Raw genomic sequence first — 25,263 nt, forward strand, 5'->3', positions numbered from 1 at the left:
AAAAAAAAAAAAAGTCAGTCCTTTCTCAATCAAACCAAAATATTTGTCTTTGATCCTAAAGCAGAGCCCATCAGGCTCATAGCAGTACTTATATTTGTACTTTCTGCCTATCTATTTGGATACTTACACCCATACATAGAAGGACCTCAAAAATCATCTAAGAACTAGTTCAATATTTCTTTGGTTAGGGAACTCACTAGGCAAAGCTAACCCCAACCACAATTTGAATGTGGCTTCTAAAGACTCTTTCTATTGAAGCCTGCGGTTTCCCCACCATCACATCTGTTCTTTGTCATTTCTGAATCTGAAGAAAGTAGTTTATCTCTTCTACTTTCCAAATACCAGCAACTTGTTGTCCAGCATCGTGGTGAGGTATAAAACAAAGCCATGAAGATATCTTTCTCCACCACAATAATCTTTGAGAAATATCTTTTGTTTTAGACATGACCGACCCTAAATAATGCATTAAAAACCCCTATAAGTTTTAAATTAGGTAACAGCACATATTAAAAAAATTAAAAAAAAAACAAACCTTTCAAGTCAGCCAACCCATCTACTCTGGGATATTTGATTATGAAAGCATATAACAATACAAAAAGCACGTGTGTGTGTGTGCGTGTGTGTGCGTGTGTGTGTATACATATATACACATACATATATATATAAGCATATAGGAAAAAATGTAAAGTTCTTAGGATGATAAGATTTTTTTTCATGAGTCTTTTTCTTTTAAAAAAATTCCAATTATCATTATAAATTATTTTTATAGTGAGTAATATCCTAATATTTTAGTGAACCATAATTATGAGTGGTGGTCCCAAAATAACTTGTATGAAATGAGAGTCTGAAATTTTGCTTCTGCTTCCAGCTCTAGCAATGAACAAGAAGAGACAGAAAAAGGGTTTTTTTCACACAGGACAGAAAAAAATCAGGAACTTATCTCAAACCAACAGCCAAAGACAAAGATCTAAAATTTTCAGAGGCTATTTACTATCTCCACACTCTTTTCTGGCTACCTCGAAGACAGGATACGCCCCTGATGACAAGTGATCAGAATTTCTTCTTGCTCTTCCTCCAAACCAGCTCAGGCCTGCTCAGCCCACTGTATTTTCCAGGCAGCCACGAGACAGAAATACAGGGCCAAGGTTTGTTACTTGATGTGCAGCCTAGTCACATGTCCAAGCCTTTCTGCCCTGGTTGGGCTGGCAAACAGAAGTTTGCAAGTAAGTTGGGGTACCTCGGCCTCAAGACCAACAGGAAACAGAATTAGGATGCTTAAGGTAATGAAAAGAGCTAGTAACTCAGATGTTTAAACTCTCCTTTTCCACGGTCATGTCATAGAACAGAAGGCTCTGAAGTCACCCAAGAATAATGTCCACTCTCACCTCATCCATTTCTTTTTGCACAATTTGCATTTGGATGCAGTAAACTAAATTTCCTTTACTCACTGCTCCCTGTTTCTATGCTGTACTTAATTCTGAAAGGAGTCACAATCTAGTGGTGGAAAAGTCAGACTTAATGGGAAAAAAAGGGTGTCAGTCCCCCAGAAACAAATATTCTCTTATCAAGATCTCTCACACAAAATCTGGTCACTGGGTCAGCCAGGGAATGTCGACCTGTTCACAACTGTTGTGTGTACAGTTCAGACTAGTAGGGAAGATGCTGGGCAAGGCCTGTCCCCACTCACCTGAAGCCAGCCTAGAAGCGGGGGAAGTGAAGATTTGTATCTCATCACAACAAGTTTTCTCTACCTCCTACCACGTACATGGGTAGAAGCTGAGTTCAGATGAAGAAAATGACTTACTTTCCAATCTTTCAAAAAGTCTGCGGCTATAAATGTAAGAGTTATATATTTCTAAAACCTACCTACTTACTCTAAACAATAAGAAATATTTTTGTGATTCTGGGTATGGAGGGAGGTCTTGCCTAAAATCCAAAATTGTAAGGTTCTTTGATTCTTAGTAACAACCCTAGCCAAATAAGTGATCCTCTCATGAACACCATCTTCAAGGAAAGCTTGGATCATATTAACATTTCATCCCTTATTCACCCACTTACCAAAAATGGGCTTTTCAGTCTTCACATACAAACCCCAAATATAAGAGGTAATAGATACATAATAACCATAAATACAGCCACACTATGAGACAACAATCTTCAGGTAAAACCTATAAAGGAAGTACTCCATCTTCCTTGCCCATACCCACAAAAAGTGAAATTCAATTCCTCTATATCTTCTTCTCTAAAACAGAAAAACCTCTCATCCCCTATAGTCATTCTTCTCAAATGGCCTAAAGAAGTAGTGACCAGAGCACAAATCTAGACCCAAGAGCCAAGAGAGGCCATTAACACATGCCAGGGGAGGCATTTTATGATTCTAATAGGACTAAGCAGGTCCATCTGCAACAGGGGTGATGGCCCTGTGCTCCATGCTTGGTAGGGAGGCTGCGAGGCACTGCGCCTTACTAAATTGACAACTTTAAGCACTTGTTTTTTATAACTTTTATTTTTACTTATTTATTAATTTATTTTTGTAGCCATAATGAAGTCCCTCCGCACTGGTCAAGTTGCCCCAGGTTCTACTCCCTTTCGAGTATGACTCTGACTCTAATGAAGAAGGCAAGGCAGTTTCCATGTATGAGGAAATTGGGCTTGCTGAAGTTATGCAAGCTCATCGAGTGGCAGAGCTGTGATTCAAATCAGAACGTCTGACTCCAAAACTCAAAAGTACTCCCTGTGACTGCTCCCTGCTGCTCACGACCAAGTCTCCATGAGCACAGACACAGCCGCCAGGCCCTGAGTCCCACTTTTAAAGCAGCAGAGAGAAACTGCTATTGACGATTATAGAAACCACCGCAGGGAAAGCCTTTTTCCCCTCAAAAATAAGTGTAATTAGCCAAATGGTGAAAACAACCCAAATGTCCAACAACAGACAAATGGATAAACAAAATGTGATACATTTATACAATGGAAAATTATTCACTCATAAAAAGGAATGACATACTGATATATTCTACAATATGGATAAATCTTGAAAACGCAATGCCAAGCAAAAGAAACCAGTCACAAAGCCCATATAATATATGATTCCATTTATATGAAATATCTAGAATAGGAAAACCTACAGAGATATAAAGTAGATTAGTGGTTACATAAGGCTGGGCAGATGAGAGTATGTGTGTGTGTGTAGGGGTGGTGACAGTTAATAAGGTATCTAGGTAATAAAGGATTCTCTTTGTAATAATAAAACCATTCTAAAATTTATGGTGATGGTTGCATATATCTCTGAATATACTAAAAACCATTAAATTGTACACTTTAAATGGGTAAAATAAGGTAAATAAATTATATCTCAATAAAGTTATTTAAAAATAAATATAATTGGTTAAGAAACTTAAAAGAGACCTCAGCTATTATCTCTTTCAAGTTTCTCTTTTAAAGATGAGGAAACCTAGCAATAACTCCAATATTAGCGTCTCAATCAGTGTACCAATGTGCTCTGCCTACTAGACCTACTACTCGGTGCCTCCTGGGTACGCGATTCAGTGCCAGGCTGTGAATAATGGGAGACTCTCATCCCTGCCTCCGAAGAGCTTAGCTATAGTTGGGCTTTTTCAAGCCTGAAACAGCGAAGTTATACCCAACAGCCTGTAGCATTGGGTTCAAAACAGGTAAAGGCCATAAGAGCTGAAGAATCAGGCAGGAGGTGATGAGGGCACTACAGGGAAGGCCCTGGCAAGTGGGAATTCGATTTATATCAGGTCTTGCAGATGAGATTTAAATAACATTACAGTCCCATTACTAGGTGAATGGATAAACAGGCGGGAGTTCAGTCCCAACAGGACAGGATGCCAGGGAGAGTTCTGAAGTGGAGAATGACAAGATGCAAGCTGTCTTTACAGAAGATGAGCCTGGCTATGGTGTGCAAGAGATTGAGGTCAGAGGCCATTGTGTTGTAATCTGCAAATCAAGTATCAACACACCAGGCTGGGGCAATGGGAATGGAGAGGATGGAAGAATGAGAGATCATGCCAGAGAAAAAACAAAATCCAACCATTCGAGACCTGTGGCAGAGAAAAGAGGGACAACCAGGGCACTGACTCTGGGCCCAGACTGCCTGGGTTTAAATCCTTACTAGCTGTGTAACTTTGGTCAAGTTACTTAAATGCTCTGTGTCTCGGCATCCTGAGTAAAGTAGGGATAAAAACAGTGTTTCTGTCAAATATTTGTTGAGAAAAGTAAATGTGGGCAATGCTTAGAACAATGCCTGGTGCTGAGTAAGTGCTATGTACATGTTTGTTAAATAAATACATGTAAATTCATATTAAGATCTCTGTGACCCAGCTTCTGAAAATAATAGCAGTGACAAAGAAAAATCTCGTTATCTCCCATCAAGCTTTCTTTTTCACTTGATTTTCCCCATTCGTTCATCCCTAGAAAGAATAAAACATGCTCCCTGCCTCTGAGGGTAATTCTTCTGGGAGAAATAGGCCGGAAAACAGAATCGTGACTGTTCCCTACCAACATCTATGCACAATAAATGGCCGAACAACATGCTTGGTGAGCACCCCACAGAAGCAAGTGAAAGACCCTGGACCAGACAAGCTGGTGTTCCACAGGCAGGCCAGCAGAGCTCCTGTTTAAAAAGCAGCCAGTACCCTAAAGTAACGCTTAGCTGGCATTCACCACTCCAAGGCTGCCTTTTCCAGGCACTGCCTCCGACCCCGGAACTGCTGAGCCTCCTTCCTGCTCTGCTTCCTAGTAGTTCGCCCTCCGGGCTTGGCCACAGTATCTCCTCACCATTCCTGTCTCATCGTAACTTAAATAAAAGACTGTGAGGCCAAACCTTGAACCGATAATGCTGGCCAGAAAGCTCTAGGCAGGGCTTTTATACCACAGGAGAGGAGAGATCCCTGCCTTTCCAGCACTGAAGGAAGGAACAGTCTGTAATCTTGATCAAAGAGCTTGGGTGACAGAAATCAGAACAGAGTTCTGTTCTACCCTCATCTTCATGTGGTCGTGATAATGTGGTGGTGTGCCCACTCACTGCACCCGCCCACCCCCCATGCATATTCGTAAGACTGCTGGCCATATAATGCCCATATATTTTAAGTTTTAAACTATCATACAAATGTAATATAATTTTAGTAACTGAACTTGTTGATTCTCATGTCTTTGAGACTGTCTCCCTTCAAAATGATGAAAAACTCAGATGAAGTAAGAATTCGATTTATACCAAGTTTTTCAAATGAGGCTTAAAACAGTCTCATTACTTTGAAAACAAATAAATAAACTGTGGTACAGCCATATGATGGCATAATAATATATAAGGTAGAGCTCTAGCTACTATCATGGAAAAACATACTTTAAAGTGAAAAAAAAAAAAGGAAGTTGAGCTACAACACAGTAAAAAAAATCTGAATCACGGATTTCTACGTGCACATGTATGTAAGTCTGAAGGACAGACCATGAACTGAAAAGGAGGCTCAGCTTCCCAGGCGGGGAAATGATCAGGACTAGGGTAAAGAGTCAAGAGAGATGGTCCCTGGCTGGATTTCTTAAAATAAAATATAGCTTGGGCAATTTTAAAAACTTAAAAAATAGATACTGTTATATTTAAATACATTACCATCTATGAGTAAAGTAAATGTGGTTGAAAACTTTAAATTCTTCTTCTCTTTATTCTGGCCAGAAGGAGGCTCATTTTCCAGTCTTCAGAGATCTGAAAATCTGATAATATTAAATCCTGGTTCTGTGTGACCTTAAGGAACATGTCAAGAATAAACGAGCCAAAGCCAAATTTTACAATAAAGATATCAATAATAGATATACAATTTATAATGTGATGTTCCCAAGAAAATCATTTCTCATAGGTTTATCTGGCTAAACTTCTTTTCAAGTTTGTTTGTGGATGATAAAGATACCACTGAGAATGAACTTGAAGCTGAGTTTAAATACTTGCTACTAACTAGCTCCTCTGACATCTCTGTATTCACTACTGACACAATTAATCTGCTTAACTACAATTTTGTTGATAACTCAAATTCCCCTTATTTACTTTGCATCCTGAAAAATCCTTTGAAACCTAAACCTACTACCTACTACCTCTCCAGCTCTATTTGGAAAGCTTACAATTTTAAGAAAAGGGGAGGAGAAGAGGAGGGAGGTGGAGTGGGGAGCTATATTTCCGGCATAAAGTAGAATTTAGAAATAATCTGGGAATAGATACATATACTGGATTATTCCCACCAACTTTTCCTCTCTTGGATCACCATTGTTCTGTTTGAAGGAATGATTTCTTAGAATTTATTGTTAGACTAATAATGAAATACAAAGAATAAAATGTTCCAAAGTATGATATACTTTATGTGTACCCAGTATGCTAAGCACAGTACCAGTACCTGACATATAGTATGTGCTCAATAAATACCTATTGGGTTACGTATTAGGAAAGAAGCACCAGATGATCTAAATAATGGAGATATAGAAATTCATTTATATTTCTTTCAGCAAATATTAACTGGACTCCTACTATGTGTGCCAGGCATTACGCCAGGCACTGGATAAGTACAAGGGAGATAAGATTTGGTTCTAGTCGCAAAGGAGTTCACAGTATAAAGAATGAAAAGAAAGCACGAGCACTCTCCATTGGAACAAGTAACCAAGGTTGTCTATTATTTCTAGCATTCGGTTTCAAATCAAACTATTACATCTAACCTAAAAGCATCCATTTCTGCCTCTGATGACCCAGTAACATTTTGATTATCTCAACAGCATGTTCAATATTGGCAATGATCTCACCAAATATTCCTTGGTGCCAGTGTATGTTGGGCATGAAGGACGACACAACACCAGGTCCATATTCTAAGAGTTGACATGTTGGGAAAATTAAATAAACCCATTCATTGAACAAGACTTATACAATTTAATGGACAAGAGAAAAGATTAATTGCCAAATTATCCATACATATCAAATTACTACGGGAATCTGGAGGAGGAAGAGATCCCTTTTAGCTGGTTGGTCCAATAAGGTGTTAGAGAGGAGTTTGGTTTGGCTGAGTCTTAACAGACCAAGTGAAAAGATGGAGGATATTCCAGACCAGTGAGAGAAATGACACATACTCAATCAGAAGTCCAAAGCCTCTCTCTACGAAATATGCAGAGGCCACGAGCATAAAATAGAGAGAAAACTGGAGGCCAAAGAGGCACATGAACATTTAAAATTATTATGGGCTGTCTTCAGGCAAGTTTGTTAATATCTTCCCAAAAAATCACTCCACTGTTACATACACATAATCTTGAGATGAAGGTGACCGACTAGAAAGGGATAAAAGCCCTCAAGTAGAGTATAATTCTCTGATATTTGTATTGCCAAAGAGTTCATGTGAAGGGCAACTGCATTAGCATAATGCTGGCTCCGGACTTTGGATTTTTAACCAAATAACAAAAATGACGCATTTTCTCTTGTCTCTGCATGTGCTTCCCTCATTGTCTTGGCCTATTTCACTTCTCCCTTCTTTTATTTTTCTCTCTCCACCCTTCCTTGTATAAGTTTAAAAAAAAAAAAAATCAGTGCCACAAGTCTCTAAGTTTAAATTCAGCCTACGTGACATTTCCTTACAGTTTAACTGCTTCCATACAATTTATATCCACTAGTCACGCTAGACCCCAGAGTATTAAACATGCTCTTTTACAAAGAAGCTCTTGTCCTATAATAACCTCCATAATCAAAGTGCAGAAATTATGGGTAAGGCCCAGGCGGATGATGACGGGCGAAACAAACAAGTTTTTAAATTCACCCAAAGCAGACAGGAAGCAAATCAAAGCCGGCACCACTACCATCAGGCTTGAGAGCAAAAACACTAGAACACTAGTTCAAATGCAGATCTGGGCATCTCCATGCAGCCAGCAAGTTGGAATGAAGTCAGATACTTTACCTTTGGGTTGCTGTGACACAATGTCACCTAAAGAGACCTAGATACAGTCTCTCTGCTTTCAAGTCAGCTCATTCCAAAAAGCTCTAGTGGTGGTATCCAAAGGCCACTCTTTAAAATGTCTTCAAAATGAATAAATAATTCTTCTTTGTTACTCTGAGCAGACTAAAGTAAAGTAACCTCTTCCCATAAACCACTCAGGGAACATTTCTGGTCTTGTAACAAGGACATCTACAAGCATTTCACAGTCTTTTATAAACCTTATCTTTCTGGACACTTATTCAACTTATTCTATTATCTTCCCTGCCTCTCAACACACCACCTCCCCCGAAGTTCACCTTTGAAATGTTATAACTTCATGAAACACTACAACAGGGCTCCCTGGGTCTCATTATTCAGGTAGCCCTCTTTACACAAGAATAATGCCTACCTTTCTTACAATATCCCTTTAGGCAACATTATTGGTCCTCCCCACTGTATTCAAATAAATGCCTCTCCACTAGGATCAGAACCAACAATTTTTAATTCTATGTAATCTCTCCTTGTGTTCAAAATCCATTCAGAGCAATAGCAAAATAACCTCAACTACTTATCAGATCCCCATGCTCACAAATTCTAGGATTCTTTAAATGTTTCTATAGCTTATCCCTTAACTTATATTTCCTCCTTGATTTTCATAGACGAATGATTTTGTGTATGAATAAATGTTAGAACCAATACAGTCTGTATTGAACATGTTAATCTAGTCTTAGAAACTGACAGATAAAAACATTTTGCTTATTGCCAATGAACTACTTTTGACCTATTACAATAAAAAACATTTTCTATGCTACCACTAAAACAGAATGTCATTTGAGGTTCATTTACCTTGTACATACTATACAGATGTATTATTTAGTGTAGTAGTCTAGATCTCGACATATTCAGAGTCATTATCACTTTATGTATCAAGTCACTGGACAAATCAAAGTAAAGTCAGATTTTTAAAACATTCATTTAGAAGTTCATAATTACATTTTAGAAAGGAAACCTTATATTTTAATGGTATTAGATATTATTTATTTTATAATATCCTTTCATCTTGTTCCACAATACGATATTCTGTTTTACTCTTGGAGACTTTATCCTCGCTGTACAAAACAGACATTGTTTTAAAAACCCATTTGTAATATGTGTCAGTAAATATAAACTTTCACTTCAGCTGAAGCATCTCAACAATATCAGTTTATACCTCCATGCTCACTTGGAAGTTTATAATACTCTTTTTCAGCAGCTCTCAAAACTAGACTCCAAATAGATACGTACCAGTCACCAATATGTTTACCAGGCCTTAGAAAGATCTTCCGAGAACTCTTAAAACTTAACTTGTTCCTGATACCTGCTGCTTTAAGGGGAATATGGACAATGCACTTTAATTAGTCACACCGTGGCCTTTTTATTCACAAACATGAGGCAAGTTGGACATTCCAAAATCATGTGCAACTGGGAAACCTGAGTCCTTAAATGGTTTTCAACCAATTAACTAGGGTTGGCCAGTTATTAGGTTAAATGAAAAAGCACTCTGGTAAAAGTTGACTCACTTCACTCTGGCTAATAATTAAAAAAGGCTGTGTGGGTCCATCCCTTGCTCTATTCACCTGCCAGTTTCAAGCAAAAGCTTCAACAATTCTAGATCTAACTTTTAAAATCATTTCTTTAATGTTGACACTCCAAATTGTCCATAATGACTCTATATTCTACTCTGCTCCTACTGTTCAGTATCTGTTAATAATCATTCAGACTACTCAATAGTTATTAACATGTAAGCCACAAACAGAAAGAACAATGGCTCCACTGTGTACCACGTGGGTTACAGACCTTCACTGAAGAGCTCAGCTTTCCAAAACACAAGGCATACCCCTTGACGGCTCCATACTTACAGAAATGCAAGATCAGTAAACTCAAGTTTAACTTTTTTCAGATCATAGATAACTAAATTTTTTTGAAAGTCTGAGGAAAAAAGATTATATTTTAAAAATACACTTGGATACAGCTTAACCTTTAAGTAACCAATCTTTTCTCCATTCCTGTCTCTCCTTCAAGTTTTCAACAATATATATTTATGATTGAATTTTATGTTAAAATGGACAAATAGTCAAATATATGTTGGATGATATAATTATGTAAAAGGACTCTAAATTTGCAAAAGTTCTATATGCATAGGCTTATATTTCACATAGTACATAAAACAAAGACCCATGAAAATGAGGACAACTGCACTAGAGAGTGTGTCTTCAGAAAACATAGGTAATTTTATGAGCAGCAATGAATTTGACTAATTATTTTATGATTCTTAATTCCTCCTACTAAATTCATATGTTTATACAAGTCCCAAACCAGTAACAAGGCCACCAGGTACTTCCATACCAAAATGGAACAGAATAGCCTTTTAACTACCAGCTAACTACAAAACGTATCCAAACTCTAACTCAAACCAGTTTGATATAATCAAACATGTTTTATCTACTTCTGGCCTGGACATTTACCTGCATTAATTCCAAGTATCAAAATCAGTTCCGGAAAATAGAGAAACAAAGATAGCAAAGATAAATATTTATCTGGAACTATAGTTACATAATATTCTGAAACATAAATTTTTAATTGATACTCTCCAAACATAATCTGCTATATTTATGGCTGCAATTGAGTATGATACGTCCCAGCAATAACAGTTCTGTGAGCCACAAACTGTGACAAGGGTTTTTTTTTTACCACAGCTAGGACAGGAGACTGTAATTTTCCTCACAGCAAGTGATTATCATATCAATTAGAGTAATATTTTTACCAAGTCTTATAACTTATCTCGGTTAGTTATAAAACTGATTTCAGATCTCGTTTTAACAGGATGTTTAATTAAAGAAGCAAATGTATGGTTCTTCTACATGGCATTGGATCTGTACAGTGTGAGAATCATGCTCCTCAGCAGGAACACCATACAGCAGGGGTCCCCAAGCCCCTGGGCTGCAGCCTGTTAGGAACTGGGCCGCACAGCAGGAGGTGAGTGGTAGATAAGCGATCGAAGCTTCATCTGCATTTGCAGCTGCTCCCCAGCACTAGCATCACCACCTCAGCTCCACCTCAGGTCATCAGGCATTGTACTCTCATAGAAGCACCAGTCCCTGGTACCAAAATGTTCGAGACCACTACTGCAGAGTATACAGGAGTTGGTGGGACGAACCTTACCTAAGATGCTTATGTCTTCATTTTTCTTAATCAAAAACTAGATTATATAAATTAGTACCCCAGGCCTCTGCCCTTGCCCTACCTGTGGAAAAGAAATGGCCTCAGTAGCAAAACCATACACTAGACATTTTTCAGTTCTTAATTTCCTTGACCTTTGAGAAACAAGCCACAGAATTAACCATTCCTCCTTCTTGAGTTTCCCTGGATTTCATGCACTACTTTCTGGATTTCGTGCTATATCTCTAGCTGTTTCTTCTCCATCTCCTTTACAGGATCTCTCAGGACTTCTCTTTTCTCTCACTCTATTTGTAACTCCTCTCTCTCTCTCTCTTTCTCTCTAAGGGATCTCATCCACACCTGCATTTGAATAATTATACATATACATGGTTATAGTTAACTAGTTATACAGATATAAATAGATAGAGATTAGTTATCTGGAGATAGATTAGTTAACTAATATATCTATTATTAATTATCTGGATATAGATTAGTTAACTAAAATGTATCTATATATCTCCCTTGGATATCTTAATGTCACCTCAAACTCAACATGTTAAAAAATTTCTCAACTTTTTCTAAATCTTCCAGTACTATTTGTTACAATTAGAGACACCATCATTCATGCCATTATACAGCCTGCAAATCTTCCTTTCCACATCTTTTCCTTGCCGCCCTTATCTAATCTATCACCAAATCCTGTCAAATTTACCTTTTTAGTATCTCTAAAATGATTTCACTTCTTCCCTTTTCAGCACCACCAAAGCAACTTCCCAGCAATTAAGCCACTCTTATGAGTACTTCATTCCAGGATGGAAGAATATTCAAGTCACTGCTTGTGAACTCAGAAACTGCAGTTAAAATTTCTATCCCTTTCCATCCCAGTACAGCCCACATCAGACATCCTCTAAAACCTGATCCATTTTGTAGTACCAAGGACATCAATTTCTTGAACCACAAAGCTAAATCCCAGTCTGTGAACTATAGTTACCCCAACAAAGCTTTTCACCCTAAGACCTCCCCATCAGGCAGCACATCCAGTTCTCCATAATTTAATCCATACCAACACTCTATTCAGTCCTGAGGTTTTGTGAGGGTCAACCGGAAACAAAGACCACCTAAACTATAGTTCCCACAAAACCAAAACAACCATCCGATGTCATTATAAGTGAAATCATATGTATGCATAATAAACCCCTGGAAGACACACAAGCAATTGTGAATGGTGGTTACACATGAGTAAAACCAATGAGTGAAGTACTCTTACTTTTCACTTTATATCCTTCAGTCCTGCTTTAATGTTTTGTTTTGTTTTTTTTTGAGAGAATCTTTATGAGTTTATTTGAGCCAAACTGACAATTGCCAGGAAGCAAAATCTCAATGGATTGAGAAAATGCTCTTTGCTTTAATTTTTTTGGGTAAGACTATGTTAAAAAGCCAGCTTTTAAAAATAAATACTAAAATAAAATCATGTCAGAAAAAGTTATGTCTGTTCATTTAGTTACATTTGTCATTTGCTTGCATTTTCTACTTGTTGATGGGTTACTGTATCTGCTTCCTCAGCCTTTGAACACCTAGGTCAAGAAATGTTTTTCATTGACAAATTGGGAGAAAGACAAATATTCAGTATCTTAACATTTGCAGAAAACCCACCACAAAGGAATATATATTTTTAAAAAACAACCCAGCATGTACGTTTTTCTCATCACTACAATTAATTACTGAGTCTGTAGCTAGCAATGCTTGCAGGTAGAGTAGTCACACACACACACATGTACACACACACACACACACACACACACACAACAGAATTTAGATTTCTCTTCATTGTTCAGAAATGAAATATGACAAAGCATATCTTTAAAACAATGAGTTAGCATAGGGGCCGCAAAGACATGAAATATATTATGTACTGGGGAATAGATCATATATAACCTTTGTGCCATAGAATTTGTTTCCATATTGAGGTTCACTATTCAATATCTTAGATTGATTACTCTTGTTAATGACAGATATGATTAATTGATTGTTTGGTTGATACATAAAAGAGAGTTAAAAGGATGGATGGAAAAATAAAATGATAGGTAGGTAAATGGATGGATGGATGGATAGATGGATACATAGATAAGTATAATTAAGAGAATTAAGAGAAAAGATAGATCGGTGATTCTCAAACTATCTGTGGTAAAAGACCAGTGTTCTTCATTTTCAATCTGTCAAGACCAGTACATGACTTTATTGTAAATGGCTTGAACGTAGCTTGGGCTACAAGTGACTCACCACAGAAGTTTGACACACCCAAACTACCCTGTTCCACAAGACAATCCCATTGATCAGGTGCTTGGATGTCACAACAATGTCATTTTGCTATAAAAGTTTCTAAACACTCTTTACTTCTGTATCTAGCTCGTCACGTACCAGATACATTCGCACACTGGTATCACAATTTGGACCACACTTTGAGTAGCACTGAAACAGAAGATCAGCTACTTCACACTGGTATGCCATTAATTATGATTAGTAGGGCATCCATCTAACTAGTCAGTGTATTTGCCAGACTGTATCACCCGTATGTAAGGAAGGTAGGTGTACTGATTAATAGGCAGAACAGTTGATGATAGGTAAATTAGATAGATAAGCTAGAGAGAAAATAAATTAGCTAGAAACTCTTTGTGCAAAGAATATCTCTGGATAAAGTGTTACTAATGGTTCTCCCTAAATAGGGATCCAGGGAAGATCAGAAGAATTTATTTTCCACTTTCCTTCCTCCGGTGGTGTTTAAGCATACATTATTTTAGAATTAAACAACCTAGATGTCCACCGATAGGGGATCAGTTTTTAAAAATTACAGTACATCCATACAATGGAATACTATATACTCCTTAAAGAAATAAAGCAGATATTTATGTACAGAAGAGAAATGAACACCAAGTGAAAAAAGGGAAGGTACAGAAGAGTGTGTACCATTTGTAATATAATGAAAATAGTCTAGGTGGGTATATCCATTTAATTTACATATACATATACATGCTTGTACTCACAGAGCATTTCTCTGGAAAGACAACAGAAACTGGTGTTCTGGGGAGGGAACCAGAGGACAGGGGAGGGTGGAAGAGAGACTCCTAATAGTATATGCTTTGGTACTATTTCAAATACTATTTGAATTTTTGTCATTTACCTATATATATTACCTATCAGAAAGTTTTCAATTTAAAGAAGTCATCTGAGTCTACAGCTATGCCACCCTGAACACGCCCGATCCTGTCTGATCTTGGAAGCTAAGCAGGGTCGGGCCTGGTTAATACTTGGATGGGAGACCACGTAGGAATACCAGGTGCTGTAGATGTTAAAAAAAATAATAAAAAATAAGAAAGTAAAGAAGTCATCTGAAAACATTAATTAACCTGTGATTCAGCATCATGACTGAGTTTGAAAAGGCTTCAATGAGCTTCACTAAGAGGTTAGGAAGGATGCTCCTGAAAGGGAGGCTACTTGGCCTCTCAGCCAGGCATCTTTAGGGGACAGGGACTAGGTGAGCCTTGGGTTAACTGTGGTTGCAGAATCTCAATTTTGTCTGTGCCCAGTTGATCAGCCTCAGAAGTACTGAGAAACTGTCCAAAACCACAAGAGAGTATTCTGGGAACAACCAGACCCACAAGCTATTCATTTACAAGCAGACATAGCAGATTCATTGAGGGTGGGCCTGAGTCAAAAAGCAGAGATCACCCATTATTGTGGAAACTGCACAGTCTAAACTAAATATATGACAGATTGATGGTCTATGGATGGACACGCAGATGGGTGCACTGCTATCAAAGGAGGCTCTATCATTTCAGACTCTTTAGTATAAACACTTAGTTCCCTAAACAACTAGGAAGATTTCAACATAGGGGACAATGGCCAGGTCTTATGCTACATTCAGATAAAGTTAGGATTGGCATATCTCAGAATTAAGGGATGAGGAAATTGACATTTAATAGTAAAACGTCAGTTTGCCCATCCCAGCTGAGGTTCTAAAGACTCAGTAGGATTCAGAGTCACCTACCGACCAACACTTATCTTTTAACCCAAGTCAGGCCAGGCGCTTCTTGGCCTCAAAAACATACCCTTACCATTTCTGCCTCCACACTTCTCTTACTATCCACTCTTTCCTGGAAGGCCTCTTTGCCCGCCCACCCATATTCTTCCCATTTTCCAAGGCTCCATTTATATCTAAACACCTTTACAGAGGTTTCGCTGAACACTTCCCACCTTTCTGACATCTTCCACTCCACTGCATTTAGTATGTTGAGCTATGATTCTAAACTTTCAGTCCAAGGGGTATAGACATGATGGAACTACATTCCCAAACATGGTAGATTTCTATGAAGAATTTCAGTGTGTGCGCTTGCAATACAAATGGCTAAAAGAAAAAATTACAGCATTTCTTCCTTATCAAGCACCTATGTACCAAGCACTGTGTTCAGGTTATACAATGACAAGCAAGACAAACATCATTCTTGCCCTCATGGAGGTTACACTGCAGTAAAAAAGAGAAGTAATTAAATAGTAATATGGCAGTTGTTCTATGGCTTTGAGACACAGAGGGCTCTGGGACAACCTAGCAGGAGCATCTAAACTAGTGTGGGGGCTGTAAGTCAGTGAAAACCTCCTGCAGGAGTAGCATCTAAACTGATGCCTAAAGGTAGCATAAGAGTTAACCAGGCAAAAAGCAGGAAAATAATGTTCCAGGCACAGGTAACAGCTTGTGCCAAGTTTCCGAGGCCAGAGGGAGCATAACCAATGGGAGAAACCAAAAAAATTCAGTACAGATGCAAATTTCAGACCTGTAACCATAATAGAAACAACTGCCTTCTTAACACACACCTCACAAGAGCTTCCAACAGACGGAGAGCAGCTACTCTAGGCTATATTGCCCCACAGGTCACAAGGCAGCTATTTAGCCTGATTTTGTCTGTGTTCTCCTTCTCTTCCTAGCTAGACTGTTGGAAAACCTGGCACACATTTCTCCCCTCACAGCATACTGCATGATACTAGCACTCAAGAGGCGTTCGATGATATTTTGTTGCAAATGCTGAAATGACTAATGATCCTTTAAGTACCACGAAGGAAAGGTCCTGGGAGATTGCAGTCCCATCACCACCTCAACTGGGAACAGTAACAGTAATAAACTTTCAACAGGCTTACTGATCCAGGCACAGCACTAAGTACTGTGCATGTATTCCCTGATTTCACTTCATCTAACAGCACCAAACAAGTGAACATCGTTTTTTCTTTTCTTATATATCATCTGCTGTACCTCGATGAAACATTAAATAACAGCTAGAATTCTAAGAAAGAGAGCTTCAGGCTTCAGGTGCTGAGCTGTAGCTAAGATTCCCCCACGCCCCACACCAACCCAAATCCATTATTTCATTGATTCTTCACTTTCTTTCTCCTGCAATTTTTATAACTCCCCTCCATCAGTCTCCCTTCCCCCACTGCTAATTTAAAAAGAAATATATGTTAATTCAGTAGGACATCTGGGGCATACGGAAAGGCAGAAAGTAGACAAGAAAAATCATCCCTAATCCCAAAATGACCATTGTACACATTTTGGTATGTATCCTTCTATTTCACACACACACACACACACACACACACACACACACTTTTTAAAATAAAACCAGGATTATGATATTGTCAAACTGCACTGTAATTGTTGTTTTTCTTATGTTATATCCCACTTGTCTGACATTGAGGACCATTTCTCACCTCTAAGTTTTGGTAATTAACTATTAAGTCAAGAAATATAAATGAAAATATGCACAAAGCACACTGAAAAGAAAAACTATAACTTGATTCAAACATGAAACTCTCAACTATAATAATAATAGTGAAGGTCACAAAAAGGTTTCCCAAAGTGTGATCTACAGAATACTCCTGAGTGGATGGTATACATGACAGTTGTAATAAAAATGTTCAAAAGTCAAATAAGTTTGTGAAATATTAGCTTCAACAAAAATAAACTAGTTTTTGTAATAAGCGACTTTAGAGTCTTTAATGTATATTGTGAATTCCAAGAGAGATAGAGCATACAACATATTCTAAACCTACTGGTCCAGAAGCATCTGAATGGACTAGGATTCTAAAGAATATACTTTGGAAAACACTGCTCTACCAATATTTCAATGCAGTAAAATGTTCAAGACCCCCCAAAGACCAGCAGAAGAACCATCCTATCAAAATTTACCCTTCAATAATAAGCTAATTACTTCAGTCCTCAGTCTTCCAAATCACTCATCAAAAAAACTATCCCCTTGATTAGTCAATTCTTTTACTTCCATCACACTCTCCTGTGGTTAGATATTTAATTGAAGGAGGAAAGAGAAGGTGGGGATGATATACAAGGCTGTAATTCCTACAAGTCTTAATTCAGTTGTCAACAAACAAAAAATGAGACTCAGTGTTGCCTCAAACCTCCACACCAATTTATTTCCAATCAATCGCTATAAGAGAAAGGCAATAAGAAGCACCCTGGCTCTTTTCCTCCTTGAAACCACTTTACTATGATATAATTAACCCTCTCAACAAGACTTCAGCAGTGTGCCCCATCCTAACATCTACTCTCTCTGTCACATCTGTGTTCCCTGTAAAATAATATGGATTTTTTTTAACGGTGGAGATCCTGACAAGAATAAAATATAAATAGGCACTGTAGGTATATTATCCATGTCTGGTTTGTTTGTTTTTGTTTGTTTTTGTTTTTGTTTTTGTTTTCATCACCTCTCTCTCTTTCCAGCACCAAGAGCTCCAAATTTGATCACCCAAACTGAGTTCAGAAGCAAACTCTTATGCTCCATCCACCACTCCGGATTTATCTGGTCACCAAAGATACCTTATTACACAACCTAATTATGGTAATGTAATTGGCATGAGGCATCATATGCAATGGCAGGAACACAGATTTTATAATCACACAATTCTAATTCCATCTCTGCCACTCACCTGTTATGTGACCCTGGGCCATTTACTCAACATCATTGAGCCTCAGTTTCCTCAACGGTAAAATGAGATAATAATAGGTACCTGTTCACAAGGCCACTGTGAGGGTTTAAAAGAAAGAATATATGTGAAAGAACCTAGGGTTATGAAAAAAGATTTTATACACATGTGTCAGGAGTGTGCTTCACTGATTCTGGTGCTCTCTCTCTGAGAAGCACTGCCTTAGTTCCCTGCCTGGTCTGGCATAGAGCAGGTCACCACCAAATGTCAATTACCTCTCCGCTTCATCTCTCCCTCTTCTCAACTCCATCCTCCCTCCACCCCACATAAAATCAGCGCAGCTAGTAGCTACAAGCCAGATTCCAAAAAATAAAAAGTAGACCCTCCTCAGAAGTGGGTGGGTATTCTCTACCCAAGATGTTAAAGCAACAGGGTATCCACGGTGGACATTCCTATTTAAGTTCCTTAACAGGAAAACTGACTCTGAGTCCTTATTTTAAATTTTAAAAACTGGCTTTCAGTTCCAGCTCCAAGTTGTCCTTCAGAGCTATAACTATAAATGAGAATCAATATCGGCTTATTCTACTGCCAAGGTTTCTGCATCTGATTTTGGCCGGGTAAACAGCGTATGTTTATGGGGAGAGAGGGAAGGGGAGGCAAGGAGGAACTTGTACTGAAAGTCTACTATGTGCCAGACACTTCAAATATGTTATCTCATCTAATCTTTCAAAATACCATGAAATGGGAATTACTATCCTCATTTCACAAAGAAACAAAAGCAGCAGAAAATATTTTCAAATGACAAAAAACCCTCATGAAAACAACTAGATTATCTTTGTTACCCAAAGATAAACAGGAAAAAAAAAAACAAGCCAAAGTCAGTTCTTTTATAAGAAAATAAATTTAAAACATTTAAAATAAATATTTTTAAATTGAAAAAGGTTTGAAAAATGTACATCCCACAAATGTTTCTTAAAAGTTACTCAAGCATGTACTCCAGCAAAATGAAGGCATAAACTAAAAAAGAGGAAGACATGGAAAAACGAAACAGCTATGAAGAGAAGTAAAGAGATGTCTTAGGATGACAACTCTATTGTAAGCCTAGAAAGCAATCAGAATACAGAATGGCACAGAAAGATGAAGGAATCTGGCCATAAATGTTACAAGGAAAAAGACTTGATAGAACCAATTGGATTAAGAGCCTAGAAAATTTCGACATTATAATACAGGAAGACAATATACAGATTTATAAAAAGGCAATTAGAGATCCTAGAAAAAAATGGTTAAGGGAGTCAAAGTACAAACATGAAGAAACTAAAAGGTGACACAAATTTAAACAACTGATAAGAGTGAAAAGAAAGAATCTGTTTGACTTTGATTCTGAGTCCTGACACCAGACCCAAGGCACAAGTCTAAAATCTAATCTTAATATATGAGGCAATGAATTATATTTCTAGAATTTAAATAATGTAAATATTGTCAATGGGTTTTCAACTTTAAGAATAATTTATGAATAAAATGTCAATTTGGGAGCAAAGCACAAAATCTTTATTGGTTTTGGGTTCAGGGCTTTGGAATGTTACAGTGTCACTAACAAAAAGCGAACTGTAGAAGTGGTAGTTACCCAAACCTCCTTGACTTACAAAATGGGGTGTCAAGAAATACTGTGAAAAGTTGATCAAAAAAATAACAAAAGTGACCTAACCAATAAATTAAAAATAATATATCAAATTTGGGAGAGAAAGAAAAACACAGCTTAAAGAGCTATAGTCTCACTTTCACATCAGAAGTTAAAAGTTTTATTAAACAATAGTGGTAAACACATTACTTAAGGTTAAGGAGGTAACAATCTAAGAATTAAATATAAAAACAGTTAAAAAAATTAAAAGGTGAACCTTGAGGTGAAGGAAACCATTGTTTTTCAAAAAAAGTCTGCTCTATTGGATTTGTTACCAAGTGCATAGATCACTTTGACAAAAATAATTTTCTACCACACATTTCAAAAAAGGCAAAATATTAAAATTATTGCTAAAAACTGGGAGTGGCCGGCAAATATTAAAATTGGAATTTTATTTAAGAGTGGAGATAAAATATTTTCTTATAGAATGTTGTTCAAATAAAATTTTCTGCAAGAATATAAAGTTCTACTGAAGACAGATCATTTTAGTCTTCATAATTCTTTATTTTCCGGTTTATGTACAATAAATATGTTCCATTTAGAAGCAGAAAATTTTTAAATTTTTAATGTGATCAATGTTCAAAGTCAGTGTACCAGGTTGCTAAGAGCCCAACATCTACACACACACTGCAACCTGATTTATGAGCTTTAGAGGACAGCAAGAACAATGCAATAGTTTTCAGGGGCCATGTGTTTTAACATTCAATCCTCTCCATTGTTACATGCTACCCTAAAGGAAAGCCTGAACACCACAGGAGAGGTGTGAACACTCAGGAAAGGTGCCCTTTAAAAGAGGTACCAGAAAGTGATTCCATTATACACCTAGGAACAATCTTACCTGAGAAAACAAAAAGCTCTTTAAAGCATCTTAGATGTCCATAAAGCTCATTGTTCAGCTGGTGAAGTGATACAGGGGAAAAGGTAGGAATGGGAAAAACAGAAAACTGCTCTATGAACAGAGGGCAAGAGATCAGAGATCCAATCCAGGGTCCACCATTAAATAACCACATGACTTTCTCTAAGTCAAGTCATCACCCTTCCCTGGCCTGTTTCCTAGCAAACAAACAAACAAACAAACAAACAAAACCTTTGTCAATTCTAAAATACTTTGATTTCTGATTTATAAAGTCAACTCCTAAAGTAGGATTCTACTGCTAGTCCCATTTCAAGATGATGGGGCAAAGTAAAGGTAAATTTTAAGAAAATCAATTCAGGGTCAGTTGCTATCATTTTTCAAACTTCTACTTAATCCAATTGCCTTTTGAGGCTGTGTAACAAAGTGTGACATATAACAGTTATCTTATTTCAACCTTTAACAAAGTTCCAAAAAGAAACTCAGAGAACTCTTGGAAGATTGCTTATCTTGACTTTATTTCTTAAATTCCCTTAGCTACATGGCCAAAAATTTTCCAGGGATAGCATCAAATCAGGCCTATTTTTTCAGCTATTGTCTTCACTGACTATCCAAAGTGAAATGAAGATGCACTTTACTTTGGGTTAGGAAGTGGTTATAGTTGTGGGATGGGCAGAAGGATCAGAGCAACTTTCTCTAAACCCAAGGCTAAGTTCTGTTTTTGCTCTAGTTTCACATAGTTCTGAGCTACTCCAATCATTCAAAAAAAGGGAATTTTTTTGTTTTGCTTTTGTTTGAGAGTCTTTTCTTCCTAGTTTTCCTCAGATATTAGGCAAGCCCAGCTCTTACTTCTTATTTATCTGTGTGGGTATATTCATAAATACAGTTTAAAAATCATTTAGGTCCAAAATAGGTCCCCCTAAATTATTGTAAATTATTGTGTCTTTAACTATTTTATTTATTGCTAAGCCCATTTCTATAAAAGTCACCATAAAATATTCGAAACTGCATTCACCTAAGCAAACTTAATACAAGATGCTAGGTATTTTGGACCTTTATGTACTACAGAAACTAATACCATCCTTTAGAACAACATCATCACATTTAGAAACTTGTCATATTATTACATCCCATACTTGAATTCCACCAGCCATTTAAAAGTTGAAGAACTGAATACATGTCCACACTATCACTCAATAACTGGGATAAGACCAAAGGTGGAATAAAATGACCATCAAGTCTGTTTCAGGAAAAGTACTTCTTAGCATTGCACTAACCGCAGAAACAAAATAAAGAACTCCTCCTTGCACAAGATGTCAACAGCTTTGAGATGGGGAAGGAATAATTGGTCACCAGTATGAGTCAAAGAGTTGGTTCTAATAAACATCTATTATTGTGTATTCGTTATTATGGCCCTCACATAGCAATCAAAGTATCAAATATTAGTGCCAAAGAAAGGACTAATTATACATTTTAAATAGCAAATAACATAACTTTTAAACTAAGGCTACTCCATCAAAGAAATGTGGATTCTAAATAAATAAACTTTAAAGACAAGTTCTTAGAGGAATTTTCCTCCATAGCAGTGAATGGGAAGCCAGTGCAAGCAATCCTGAAGCAAGTGGTCCAGCTGGCACAACTTCTATCTAGGCCATGGATAGCCTGACCTCCCCATGACTTCACTGGTCACATTTCAAATTCCAGCTCGGTTTCTCCTCTAGAATACAATTATCTTAGGGTACCACAATTGAAACAATCTTCTTTATGTCTGTGAACACATTTTCTTATACACTCTACTACCAAGCTAATGTAAAATTAATTACATCAAAAAGCTGGAACAGTGTGTAGGGAAGAAGAATAACAAAGTAGGCTCCTGATTTGATGGTATTTTAGGTTACCAACTATGACATAATAAAACTCCTGACCCAATTTCCACACAATCCATTTGCCCAGCACACAACTACTTCACCACGCAGTTGCTAATTACATCACTGTGCTGCGTGCTCATTACATCACCCAGCTGGGACCACTAAGGTCCACCAGGTAGCGTTCACTTCTCCAGCTTGTTTTTCACAAGAATGGAGAGACTGCAGCCCATCTACACTACGAAGAGTCCCTTTCCTCCTCAAACCTCAGAACCTTTCTCGCATTTATCTTGGTGTCACATCCCAATGAACCAGGCTCTGAGGTATCTGACTTGGAGTGGGCAGGAAAGGAGGTTTGTGCCCAGGAGTTTGTATCAATATTCCAGATTCAGGGCAAAGTCATCAATGTGTTTCATGAGAATCCCCCCGAAACTACGTTTTTTTCTTCCTACCTCTAAGAGTTTCCATGTCCTGAATCTCTTGGGACTTCCAGGACACTGGAAGAACTTCACCAGACTGCTTCTGATGCCTTAAAATTCCAACACCCAGAGAATCACTCCCTATTTCCAGCTTCCCAGATCTTTGCGAAAGAACCGTGGAGGGGCACACCATCACACACGCGCGCGCGCCCTGGGCATCGCAACTCTGTGTCTCCCATCCCCAACTCCAGGCTCACTTACTTGAGGAAGTACCTCTGGCCAGTGGCGGTGAAGGTCATCTCCCAGCCCGGGGGCAGTGGCAGCTCGTCGGTCACATCGTAGGACTGCTGGCGGAGGTGCGCGTGCTGCTGCGCCGGGCTGCCAGCAGCGCCGGTGCTGGTGCCCAGCTGCAGGGACGCCGGAGACGAATGTGAGCGGACGTGCTGGGCGCCGCCGGCCAGCCGCGGCCCTGGGTGGCCGCCGGACGAGTCGGTGCTCGACTGCCGCGAGTGTGAGCCGGAATCAGGCTCCTTGAAAAACGACTCGGGCAGGATCTTCTTCCTCCACGAGCTGGGCTTGGGGTTCATGACCGAGTTGAAGAGGGCTTCGAGGTCCGTGTCTAGGTCCTGCGTGACGTGGATCACTTGCTGCCCGGGTGGCGGGAGCGGAGGGGGCGCCGAAGCCGGATTCATCTTCTGCAAGGAGAAAGGTCAGATCAGCCTTTTATTTAAAGTCGGGGAAGAGGGTGCGAGGAGAAAATAGAAAAGAAAAAGAGACAGATAGGTGTCTGCCTCAGGATCCCAGGCACTGAGCAGTAAGACCGGCCGAATGGGGGAGGGGTCCCTCCTGGCCTCGAGAATTATGCAACTTTCTTGAAGCAAAGAAGTTACTGAGAAGAAAGGGCGGGCGAGGGTGGGGGGGAGGGGTAACTGCACTTGGAGGGACGTTGCTCAACTGCTGGTGGCGAAGGACAGGTCGCCAAATTTCCAGGGCAGGCAGCCCCCAAAGAAGTCTCAGCCCGAGCCAACTCCACATCTCGACTCCGGAAGTCTGAGGAGCAGGGCGCCCCAGAGTGGTGCCGGGTGAACGGGCGCGCTCCAGCGGGTACTACCTGAGAGCGCAGCGAAGCCGAGTCTGGGCGTGCGGCGGCCGCCGTCCGGCCTGGGTCGCTCTGGTGCGTCCCGAGCTTGCAGAGCTGAAACCGGAGGCCAGTTAGCAAATCCTGACCCGACTCAGTGCCTGGCAGCCGAGGGGCTTCGGCTCTCACATCCCCTGAACTGGCCTCAGGCGTTCGCGCTCCCGGAGGAGGAGGCGGAGGAGAAGCAGACAGCGCGGCCGCCGCGGCTCCCGGACTGTCCCATAAACAAAGTTTGGAGCAAACTCCCACTCCCAGGAAAGAGGCGGGCCCGAAAGTTGAGCTGTTGAATTATGCATGACCTCCAAGTCCTGAGCCTGCCTGCCCCCGCTCGTCCCTCCCCTTCCTCCTCCTCCTTTTCCCCCACCCGGCTCCAGAAAACCTCGGGCGTAATGGGTGCTCTGCACGGTCAGAGACAAGTGCCCCCCACCCACTCCTTCTGGTCGCGCGGACCTCTCCCGCGGAGCCCTAATTCTGCATTCCTTTGAGTTTACCACGGACTTGGGGCGGGATCAAAGGGAAAGTGACCCAAGCCTGTTTAATCAAGGACTTGTGGACCGAAACCAAGGCCGGGGGCGGTGGAGGGCACGCGGGTGAGGGGCCCAGGACCGGGAAAGGCGGGTCCTGGGCGCCACACCCTCCGTTCGTGTCGGGCGCCGATAGAGCACCCAGAGCGCTGCACTGATCCGCGGTTCAGCCGGAGGGCGGGCCCGAGTGCGCCCCAGCGCCAGGAGACACCAACAAGGCCAGCTTTTCCACGGGAGGCTGCTTAGCGCTTGTGACCATATTTGGTCTGGCGAGCCGGCATCTCGGCTGTTTGGCTTTCAGTTGTCTGCTCGAGCGAAAACGGTGCTCAGAAAGTGCCTTTGTCATTAGAGATGCGGCTTCGCCAACGGGTACGTTGTAAACAAACAACCTTCAAACCATTCATCAAGGTTTACTTTCCTCTCCCGGACGACTCAGGTCAGTAGGAACTTAGAAGAAATTTAGTCAAAGCTGAGTGCTGGAAACCGAGAGCAATCGCGCTCCTCTCCCCAGCCACATCCGCACGAGTAGTGGGCGGACTGGAATGTCCCCGACGCCCTCCAGAGAGCCAGGAACCGGGATGGAACCCGAGCAGGTGGCTGGGAGTAAAGAGGGTGAGCCAGTGACCCAGAAAAAACCACCTACCCTCTC

At 39.6% G+C, this 25,263-nt stretch overlaps 1 protein-coding gene and 1 pseudogene across 2 annotated transcripts in view; one reads left to right on the forward strand and one right to left on the reverse strand.

Moving 5' to 3' along the window:
• WWTR1 (WW domain containing transcription regulator 1) overlaps positions 1 to 24,325 on the reverse strand; it is a 116,286-nt gene extending 91,961 nt beyond the window's left edge. The window contains exons 1-2 of one of the 2 annotated variants that reach the window (XM_039855051.1): positions 24,064 to 24,325; positions 23,214 to 23,647 (exon numbers count right to left, since the gene is read on the reverse strand). In XM_039855051.1, coding sequence (XP_039710985.1) covers positions 23,214 to 23,644 — 431 coding nt within the window. In that variant the 5' untranslated portion in view covers positions 23,645 to 23,647; positions 24,064 to 24,325. Of the gene's footprint in view, positions 1 to 23,213; positions 23,648 to 23,907; positions 23,923 to 24,063 lie in introns of those variants that run through there. The other variant, XM_039855052.1, reaches the window with a different exon arrangement.
• LOC120596683 (uncharacterized) lies at positions 14,381 to 14,499 on the forward strand (annotated as a pseudogene).
• Positions 24,326 to 25,263: the final 938 nt, after the last annotated feature.

This window comes from Pteropus medius, unplaced genomic scaffold (genome assembly GCF_902729225.1).
Source record: "Pteropus medius unplaced genomic scaffold, Ma_sr-lr_union100, whole genome shotgun sequence".
Lineage (NCBI taxonomy): Eukaryota > Metazoa > Chordata > Mammalia > Chiroptera > Pteropodidae > Pteropus > Pteropus medius.